The sequence below is a fragment of the Miniopterus schreibersii genome (genome assembly GCF_964146895.1).
Source record: "Miniopterus schreibersii genome assembly, chromosome: 1".
Taxonomy (NCBI): domain Eukaryota; kingdom Metazoa; phylum Chordata; class Mammalia; order Chiroptera; family Miniopteridae; genus Miniopterus; species Miniopterus schreibersii.
In genome coordinates, this window is record NC_138101.1 from 159,547,016 (window position 1) to 159,557,585 (window position 10,570).

At 48.3% G+C, this 10,570-nt stretch overlaps 1 protein-coding gene across 2 annotated transcripts in view; it reads left to right on the forward strand.

Moving 5' to 3' along the window:
* Window positions 1-9,032, forward strand: part of TLN2 (talin 2) — a 392,818-nt gene extending 383,786 nt beyond the window's left edge. The window contains exons 55-59 of one of the 2 annotated variants that reach the window (XM_081132101.1): window positions 889-1,014; window positions 3,078-3,140; window positions 3,234-3,461; window positions 6,215-6,340; window positions 7,858-9,032. In XM_081132101.1, coding sequence (XP_080988227.1) covers window positions 889-1,014; window positions 3,078-3,140; window positions 3,234-3,461; window positions 6,215-6,340; window positions 7,858-7,986 — 672 coding nt within the window. In that variant the 3' untranslated portion in view covers window positions 7,987-9,032. The remainder of the gene's footprint in view (window positions 1-888; window positions 1,015-3,077; window positions 3,141-3,233; window positions 3,462-6,214; window positions 6,341-7,857) is intronic. The other variant, XM_081132102.1, reaches the window with a different exon arrangement.
* Window positions 9,033-10,570: the final 1,538 nt, after the last annotated feature.

Consider the following 10,570-nt stretch of genomic DNA (forward strand, 5'->3'; position numbering starts at 1 on the left):
TCTAAAAGGTACCAGCCACATCTTCAACATTCTAGGGCTAAGAGGAATTGACAGAATTGACAGAATATCAGTGCTGGAGGTTGACCTTGAATGTCATCTAGTCTGACCATCCCAAATGGTGGTGCTCCATTCCCCCCAGCACAGGACCCAGGTCTTCACATTTGCCCCACTTCCCAAAAGCTTCTCTTCAACTCCCCAGGTGGTTTTGGCCACACAGGGCGCTGTGGTGGCAAATTTACAGCAGAGTCCTAATGGCCTGACCGCACCTGCGCAGTGGTGGCCCGTGTTCCTCCCCCGATGCATCAGGGCCTTGGGTTCCGGGTGACTGAACAAGCTCCACCTTGATGGATTTCTTTTCCATCACTGGGTGATCTTTGGTTGGTATGTAACTCTCCTCGTGCTCAGCCACAAAAATGCAAATGCAATTTTGCTTTTGTTTTTACCCCAGAAAAATAAGGTTTTTCACGACTGATAGCCATCTTTCCTTTTTTTAACCCATTTTTTGAGCCTTAAGCCCTGAAAGAATGTGCCACCACCCACTCTTTGGATTTTGATTTTTTATTATTTTAATTTTGGTTATTGATGCTGATGGAACCATTCGAGATTTTTTATTCTCTAAAGATTTTGGCCTGGAAAAAGAGCCTGCCTTAGAATGTCCTGAGTTAACATTTGTACCGATGTCAGTGCTGGCAGCTCCCACCTTTCAAAGAGGGAGCACAGGGAGGCCTCAGATGGAGGGGCAGCCTAGGCCTTTCTACCCTGGGTGTGGTTTGTCAACAGAAAGCGGTAGCCTGATGGAGAGCCAGGTGACTGAGCAGTAAGTAGTTTGGCAGAAAGCGCCCTCTGTGGATATGAATTGCATGTGACACTGTTTTCTTTTGGTTATAGCAAGCAGATGAGACCCTGGATTTTGAAGAACAGATCTTGGAAGCTGCTAAATCCATTGCTGCTGCCACAAGTGCCCTGGTCAAATCGGCCTCGGCAGCCCAGAGGGAGCTGGTGGCCCAAGGAAAGGTGGGTGAACCCCAGTGGCCCAGTGGCGAGATGTTCACATAGTGAGAGCCTATGAGGAAAAGATGTGAATGCTTTGGGCCTGACCAAGGAAATCAGTGCTGTGCCTTCCTCACTGTATTGCCGATCTGCCCCAACTAACTGAAAACTGTTTGCTGAAACCTGACAGACAGAATGCCGGATTTGGCTTCTGGGCCTCTCATCTGCTTCTGGTTAAGGAAAGTCTCCCACTCCGGCACGATCAGGGCCTGAACAGGACATGTATATTCCCTCCACACATTAGGTATTTAAAGGTGTAAGCTGTCATATTTCCCTGCCGGGTGGCTATGTAAGCACTGTAGTCAGGGACTTTATAATACCATCTTCCAACTCCAATGGCTCCATTCATTTCTTAGCACCGTGTAGCTGAACGCTGTCCAACTCTGCAGTTAGCATTTTCCTGAGCCTATTGGCCAGAAGGCCAGTCTGGTTTTAAATCTGAGATGTCTTTGATCTGCTTCTCCAGTCACCCATTCCATCTGCGTTAGCATGAAAGCAACGTTCTTTTTTCAATAATCCAAAGTAGTAATAGTACACTAGACTAGGGAGTTTAAAATACTCCCTGTGTCCTGTTTTTCCCATACAACATGAAAGCGCCCCCATCCAAACTGTGTCTGCAGAGAGCCTCTCAAATGAAAAGGCAGCACAGAAATCCTGCCAGGTTGTGGGTTTGGGAAACTCGTAATTGTCAGTCACTCTGCTAGTAAAAGGCCTTTGCTGTGAGTGTACAGATAGATGGATACGACTATGTCTTGACCCAAGAGCATGTAGCACAGACAGGAAGTTACACCCAACCAGTGGCTTTCCACCTTCCCCCAAGACGTCTCTTGTGAACTTAGCCATGTCTTAATCTCAAACTACATACTCCGGCTTTTCTTTCTAAACCATCGTGTGCTATGTTATCTCATATTAACATATATACGTCTCCCCAGTGGTGTGCAGTTTGTTCCTTTATGTTTCTCACTTATCCCCGGTAGGTGCAGGACAGTGCTAACCTTACTTACCAAGTACTTGTTGACCCATTAATATATAAAGACCAAAAATGGATCACTGAGGAGAATATCTTACCTAAAATTTTAGTTTATTGATAAAGGGCCAACTATGTGCCAGACACATTGCTAGAGTCTAGAGAATCTAACTCAATTGGGACAGAGCCCCTGTCCTCCAAGGGACTCAGATGGCCAAGCATTTAGGAAGTTGGAAAAGGTTCAGCTGGATGTGGGTGAACTTATATGGAGGACCTTGGGGTTTACCTGACATTCACCAAGCCCCAATGTGATTCCTGTAATTGCTGACAGATCCTCAGTTTCATATTCAACTAGAGAGTCATCTGTTACCTCTCCACTCACCTCCCACAAGTGTAAAGATATTTCCTCCCATAGATACTCCCTCTACGTCTGAATAGAAAATATTTCATTTGTTGCCATGATTTCTAAATAGAAACAGAGATCATCTTACTTCCAGCTTTTCATTTTCTCCCCCCACCCTCCCCCAAGCCCCTACAAAACAGTCTGTATTTCCTTAAGGGTCTGTACTTAATTGCACTAAAGGAAATGTACCACCCATTCTTGCATCATCTGCCAGAAAAATCAGCATGGCTTCAGGTTCTGAGATGAGGAGAGGTTTAAGTTCCCCTTGGCCCTTAAAAGAAGAGGCTCCCATGTGTGAAATGGAGAAAGGTCAGCAGAGGAAATGAGTGTGTAAGGACAGCCCCGATCTATCATTCCTGAGCCATTTTCCCAGAAACTCAATACCTGGCAACAGAGGCCATTTGGAGCATTTCAGACTGACTCCTTGTGGACCAGAGGAAACCAGTCAGGCTGTGCTGGTGCCGTCTTGCAGTGGCCAGGGTCCTACCTGGGAAAGGTGCTCCGTTCTCACACTGGTGCTGATGGTGGGCGTCCCTGGTAGTGCTGCGTGTCTGAAATGCTTTTCTCTCCAGTTCTGGGCAGTGTGGAGTGTGAGGGGCTGCAGGTCACCCTCAGCCTTCCAGCTCTCATTGCAGATTTCTAACCTCCACTCTCTAGGTGGGCTCCATCCCCGCCAATGCCGCGGATGACGGACAGTGGTCACAGGGGCTGATTTCTGCTGTGAGTCGCCTTCTCCTTCCCCCCCCCATCTGCTTTTGGGAGCCCCTGTGGGAGGTTTGGGCCTTGGGTCACTTCTTTGTTGACTGTCCCCAGGCCCGCATGGTGGCAGCTGCGACCAGCAGTCTCTGTGAGGCGGCCAATGCCTCTGTTCAGGGACATGCCAGTGAGGAAAAGCTCATCTCATCCGCCAAGCAGGTCGCCGCTTCCACGGCTCAGCTGCTTGTGGCCTGCAAGGTGAAGGCCGATCAGGACTCAGAGGCCATGAGGCGGCTACAGGTAATGGTCACTGATGCTGGTGGGAAAATACTCCTGTTGGAGCGGGTAAGTGTCGCCAAAGGGGACAGTCTCACTTCCTTGGCATGACCCACCAGGCCTTCCATCAGCCAGCTCTGTGCCACTTTTCTCATTTTCTACCACGTGTGACCATGCATCCTACACCTGCTGCCCCACCAAACTGACATTCTCCACATGTGCCTTCTGGCCTCATGCCTTGGGGCCTCCTCCCCACCAGCCCAGCCTGGGGAACTCCTACTTGTTCTTCATGACTCAACTCCGGAGTCACCTCTCCTGGGAAGCCCTCCTGACTCCTCCTGACTCCCAGGCCTCAGGCAGTCAGTCCCTCCTTTGTCCTGCTGGAGCCCCCAGCCAGAGCACTCTGTGGTTCCTCTTACCTGGCCCCCCACATTTATCTTTATATCTGTCTTTGACAAGGTGGGACCTTCTTAGGCTCAGGCACCAAGTCTTTATCTTTGCATCTCTCACCCCTATGCTGGTGCCTGTTTCAGTGGAAGCCCTCATTCACTGTTTGCTAAGGAAGGGAGTGAGAGGACTGAGGAATTTATGCGAGACTGTTGCTAAGGTTTCCCAGAGCCCAGAGAACATGCTTATGAAGGTGACAGTCGGGTCCTTCCAAGTGCATATGTTTTCCTGATTGTTCTAATTATAGAGTATTTTAAACACAGTGAAAGAAATGTTTGAATGAAAAAGTCACGTAGCTCAACATTGTTACATGTCAGCGATTATCATTTTCTCTTCCTGTGTTTATGCACAAAATAATTTTGTCTAGTCGTAATCATAGCAAGAGACATTCTGCTTTTTCCCCACTTAACACGTGATCATGCATATCTTTTCCTTGAGGGAAAGTCTTCATAACTTCTCTCTGCAAAGCTAACTGGTCCATTCTTCATGAGTCTCATTTTTAATGATTGCATGATATTACATCAACTGATTATGCCAGAATTTCCCTATGCTTTGGGCATCTAGATTTTTATTATAAGCGTTATAATGCATATTGTTTATGCTCTAAAAACTATGTAAGTCATGAGTAATTTTTCATAAATGGCAGAAATATTTGAACAGTTCCACTGAAGTTCAGAACTCTCATTTTATTTTGCAAGCCCCAGCGTGCATTTCTGTTGTTTGGTCCTCCTGAGTGTCTCTCTGACCTACCTCCCTCACCTTCATCTGACTCCTGGGATAAAGCCAGGAGGAAGAATGGGGAGCTGCACGTTTTTGAATGTGTGGGTTTGGGGAACGCTTTTGAGGACAATATCCTAAGTTAAGAGAGACCAGGGTTCAAATCCTGCCTCTCCCATGTATTAAATGTATGATCTTACACAAATCACTCAAAATTTTTCAGGCCTTAGTTTGCCTCATCTGTAAAATGGGAATGGAGATAGCTGCACTGGAATGTGGACATACTTTTATAAGTCCTAGGGCTTTACACACATATAACACAGCATCACTCTTATTATTATTGTTGCTGATTTAACCTGACGCTGCAGTGTCATGTCTGAATTCCTTACAGTGATCCAGAGGTTTTCTGGGGCTAGAGACAGACCTGTTCAAATCCCAGCTCCATAAGTTAGTAGCTACAAGATCTTAGACAGTATACTTAACTTTAGTTTTGACATCAGAAAGGTGAACTAATGAGTTCTGACCTTGTAAAGCTATTTTGAGAGTAAGCACATGATGACTACTGTCAAAGATGAATTGGCTTCCCCTTCCTTTCTTGTGCCCTCATAGTCCCTACTCATCACTTTAGCTCACCACCCAAATGAGCCAGTTAACTTTGAATGAGAAAAACTCTGAGGTTTCACCCCCAAGCATGAATCCTTGACTCTGAGGAGCTGGGCAAGGAATTCAGGAGGTTTAATAAAGACTTGACCACCATTAGAAGATAATTCCAAACCTCAGGTGGCAGAAAACGAGCCCCCAGCATCGAGAGGAAGCCAGTGTGGGCTGCAGCCCTTACTCAAGATCTCTCCGCACTGAAAAGCTTCTGTCACCCGTCTCCAGCAATTCCCATCCTTGAGCACGTGGCGTAAAGCCCAGCTCTGACTCTGAAAGTACATCAGTAAAGGCCTTATTACTGTGGGGCTCCCAGCCCTTTCATGTGGGGGTAGGCTATGCTTTCATAGCCCTTCGTTTGACCAAGAAACATTCAGTGAGCGCCAACCCTGAGCAGCCACTGTGCCAGGTCCTGGGGCTGCACAGATTCTAGTCACAGCCCCTGCCCTCAAGTTCCTCACTGTCCAGGAGAGAGAAAGGCAACTACAAGTGTGGTAAGGGCTGCAGAGAAGCCAGCACAGAGCACTCGGGGAGCACTGGGGTGGCTAAGACTGAGGTGGACTGAGAAAGCGATGTCCGAGCCAAGTCCTCAAGTGTGTCTAAAGTGAACTGGGCAGTGGAGCTGGTTTTCTAGACCAAGGGGGCAGCCCTGAGTGCTTCTGTTAACACACACATCACAACGCTGCAATCATTTATTTACCGTAACTGTAATTCCCCTCAAAACTGCGTGTTCCTTGGGGGCCAGGCATGAGCTAAGATTAGGTAGGTGCCAATGTTGATAGAATCAGTGGATGGATGGATGGATGGATGGATGGATGGATGGATGGATGCACAGACAGAGGGATGGGCAGACAGACAGATAGATACTAACTAGAGAGAACTTCTGTGTTATAATTGGATGATAAATAGATTCATAGTCTCATGCACTGTACCTTCATGTCTGTTCTTGCCTGATCCAAATGGCTGTTTCTAATGATATAATGTGTGTTTTGTTTCCTCTCCAGGCAGCAGGAAATGCTGTGAAAAGAGCCTCAGACAATCTCGTTCGTGCAGCCCAGAAGGCAGCTTTTGGCAAAGCTGATGATGACGATGTCGTAGTGAAAACAAAATTTGTAGGGGGCATTGCTCAGGTTTGTGATTAAACCCAGACAGTGTTTACTCCCATGATGGGCATTGTGTTATAACAGACACACAAAATAGCAGTCACTTACACAAGATGGAAGTTTATTTCTCCCCCATGACAGTCTGCGTGTAAGTCTAGGAATGGCGTGGTGGTACTTTTCTGTCTGAAACCCAGACTTTATCTCCCTATTGCTCAGCCATCCCTGAGATGTTGCCCTTGGCCACTTGGTCCAAGATAGCTCAGGAACCATCAGGCTTTCCGGCCAGCAAGAAAAGGTAAAGGAGGGGCCAGCCCAGCCCTGAAGTTGCGAACATCACTTGCTCACATGCCATTGGTCCGCATTTAGTCACATGGCCAACCTCGCTGTAAAGGAGGCTGGGAAATTCAGTATTCTTCGTAGTCACATGCCTAGCCAAAAATCAGGGATTCTATTATAAAAAAAGGAGAAAAGAAATTGGAGGACAGCAATATTATCATGTAAATAAAATTATGCATTTGGAGCTGCTACCCACTCAAGATACTTGGCTCAAAAGAGAGACTGAACGGTGACCCCTCCCAGAACTTTCAGGAGAGTAGACAGGGTAGTAGAAGAGCAGCCAGACTCACGCTAGGTTGTGTTTAAATGAGGAGGAAACTTCAGGAAATCAGGCTTGCGGTTCAGGGCACGTGTTGATATAAATCCATTATACGAGATTCGTTTTCTTAGCGCCAGGGGCACCGGGACCCTGTCTCATTCCTGTGCCTTCCTTAGCTCTTCCTGAACCACTCCTCTATTTGGAAATGCACTGGACTCATTCTTACCAGACCCTCTTTCTTGATACAGTAGTTCCATGAGAAGTTCCATGAAGAAGGGTCTCTGATCAAATAAGTCTGTGAAGTACTCCTCTCTCTGCCCCCACGTCAGTGCATCACAGTGATTGCTGGCGTAGTAAAGGCTCTGCAGAGGCCCGCAGGAGAGAAATCTATTTGGGTTTCTTGCACACAAATTTACCTTTTCCACATAATGCCTACTTACTAGTATTCCTCAGATCATACTGTAGAAGCATGAAATAAATACATAAAAGCCATCTAGAAGTTCATGACTTCAGCTTTAGCTTCGAGACTACCTGGGCCAGGTCCTGCTCCACTAACTGGGGCATATCGAGGACGCGCTATCTCTCAGCTTCAGGTTCCTCATTGGGAAACGGGATGATCACTGGGGCACACTCCATGGTATTGCCAAGAAGATGATGGGACACTCCATGTGCTCACCCCAGAGCCCAGTGCAAAGTAGGGGTGACAAATGTTTGCTGTTAAATCAGTGGCCAGAAGTCAGCTTATTTGGGGGGGGGGGGTCAACTGGGTCATCGGTCTTAAAACTCAAACCGTGGCCCGAGGCTGGTCTCCAGAGCTCATGCTTATTCCTAGCGCCCTGCTGCGTCCCCCTGTAGCGGGCGCTATGGGACCGCACAAGGCAGCCAGGGGAGGGGGAGGGCCGTTTCCTAGAGAGTTTTGCATCCGTCCAGCTTGTTGCTTCCCTTCTAGATCATCGCTGCCCAGGAGGAAATGCTGAAGAAAGAGCGAGAACTGGAAGAAGCAAGGAAAAAACTGGCCCAGATCCGCCAACAGCAGTATAAATTCTTACCCACCGAGCTGAGGGAAGACGAAGGCTAAGGCCAGGGCCCAGGCGGCGAGCCCCGGGACGGCTGCGAGAACTGGGCGGACGGGTTCCTGGAAGGCTGGGCACTCGCCTGGGCGCCGCCCGCCTCCCCGGGGCAGCCCGGAGCCTCCGCGCTCATGCTCGCGGTGCGCCCCGTCGGGCACCAGCTGCACCACGGCGACGCCACACGGTACAGCGTCCCACCCACAGCTCCTCCGCCGCCTCCCCTCATGCCTCACCAGATCTCAGGAGAGAGGGCTGCGCCTCGTGGACTGTCCCCAAAAAAGAGAAGTCAGTATTATGTCTCCGCAGACACCCGTGCTTTCTGCGGGCCCTTCTCCAAGGCCTGCTCCGGGCCTCTGGTGAAATCATAATAGGAAAAAAAAAGAAGGCTCGAGGAAATCATCGATGCCGTAGATATTCAGATACTCTTCTCCCTCTCGGGCGAAGGTGGACGTTGGGGTTGAACGTTAATAAAGGACAGAAACGTAAGCCGGTGTGGACTCCGGGGAGGGCGGCTGGGGCCACCCTTCGGGCAAGGCGCTGGCTCACCCCCAGGGCGAAGACCCTGCTCCTGCGCGCCTCGCCTCAGCGTGCGAGCTCCCTGTGCCATCCAGACCGCTCTGTGTTCTGTGGCCCAGAAAACCGAACGATTCTTTTTTTCCTCCGTAATCCAAAGGGCAGAGGTGCGGGGGGACCGTCAGGGTTCAGGGAGCAGGGCCTGTAATAAAATGTGTGGGCTCCTTACTCCGCAGAGGCTCTTTCCGTTCCTACAGGTCCATCCACACAAACCCACGGCCCCCAGAGGGCAGGCAGCCCAACATCCCCCCGCTGAGCCTTCAAGGTGAGGGGTTGCAGCTGAAATAAGGCGACTCCCTGGTGGCCCCACCATCCGAGTCCCACAGCGGCGCCTCTGCTCTTAAAGGGTCAGGATTCAGAAGCGGAAGGCCTCTGTTTAAAAGCCTGTCACCTTCCCTCCCTCCTGAGATGGGCATTTTCCCTCAGTCTTACTATTCCTAAAATCCAGATGCACCCTAAAATAAATATGAACCTTTAACAAGATCGTTTTGCTTCTTATCGCATCTTGTCAGTGCAGCTATATGGTATTTTCAGGGTCCATCTTCTGGATGTCACTCTTCCAGAGTTTTATTTTTTAAATATATCTTTATTGATTTCAGAGAGAGGAAAGGAGAAAGAGAGATAGAAACATCAGTGATGAGAGAGTCATTGATCGGCTGCCTCCCGCACGCCCCCTGCTGGGGATCGAGCCCGCAACCCAGGCATGTGCCCTGACCGGAAGTCGAACCCCGATCGCCTGGATCCTAGGTCGATGCTCAACCGCTGAGCCATGCCCGGCCGGGCCAGAATTTTAGATTTTTTACCCTCCCTCTTTTTTCAGAGCCCTCTCCCTTGGAAGGGCATTTTAAGACCTTGAATTTACCTTTAATCTGAGCCTTGACCCAAGACAGTACCTGAAGTGGCTTGTGGGACAGATCGTAATGTCCCGTAGCAAGTGTCTTGGAAAGAATTCATGGAGGGAAGACAATGGTGACGAGGTCCGTGGTTTTCAAAGCTGATAACTTCTCTGCAGTAATGTGGTGTCACGTCTCATCCCATGTCCACAGTACAGGTTCGGAATCCCACCCGAGGGAACGTTGATGCTTTGGTCCTCAAAAGGTGTCACCTGTAGACCTTGACAATGGTCCTGCTTTAGCAAACTCTAGCCCATGTCATGGTTTAACAATATAATTAAACTTTTGACAGTTCCCCAGATTTATGGGAGACTTGTAAGTGCAGTAAACCCTTGATTCTGAGGACCTCAATTTGATGGACTTCGGATATAACGGACAAAATTTCCAGTCTGTATTGTCATATAAGAAAATTAAAACCCTGTTCATTTTTAAATACTTTTAACCAAGATTTGCTTATTAAATTTGCAAGGGTTTTTTTTTTGTTATTAATTCACTTTTATTTTTAACAAATTTGAGCAAGTAGGCCATATGTTGGAAAAAACTCTGCAGTAATTTTGGCGAATGATTAGCCCGCGCTCATACCGTGCTTGGTTCCGTTTTTGCGCGGCGTGACCGTCTGCAGCGGCTTTGACACCTGCCTGCTGATGCCCCCACCGTGCTAAGCGCGACCCCAGCCTGTGCCTTTGTTTACTCTCGGGGACTGGTGAATGCTCGCATTTACTAGACCCATTCAGTATAAATTTAAAATTACAGCAATACATACAGAAAACTTTTCTGTGAAATTAAATTTTTCATAATTTTAATTTACACAAATGTGTCTACATAAGTAAAAACAGGTAAACTAATTTGTCAAATTTTTAACAGACACATTCAGAAAACCTACTTTGTTATATAAAGACTTTCGTCTTTAGCAGACACCCCCCCTCCCGAATAAGTCCGTTATATCGAGGTTTTACTGTGCTGCACATAATATAATTTTTTTCCAGACAAGTAGAAAGCTAGAGGAAAGCCAGAGGTTAGCCGGGCGGAGCCCTGGCGTCTCGGGAAGCTCACACGCTTCGCTCGCCCCTTTTGAGTGCAGCTGGGGCAGCTCCGCATCTCTGCCCTGGGCCGCACCTCGTCCCTC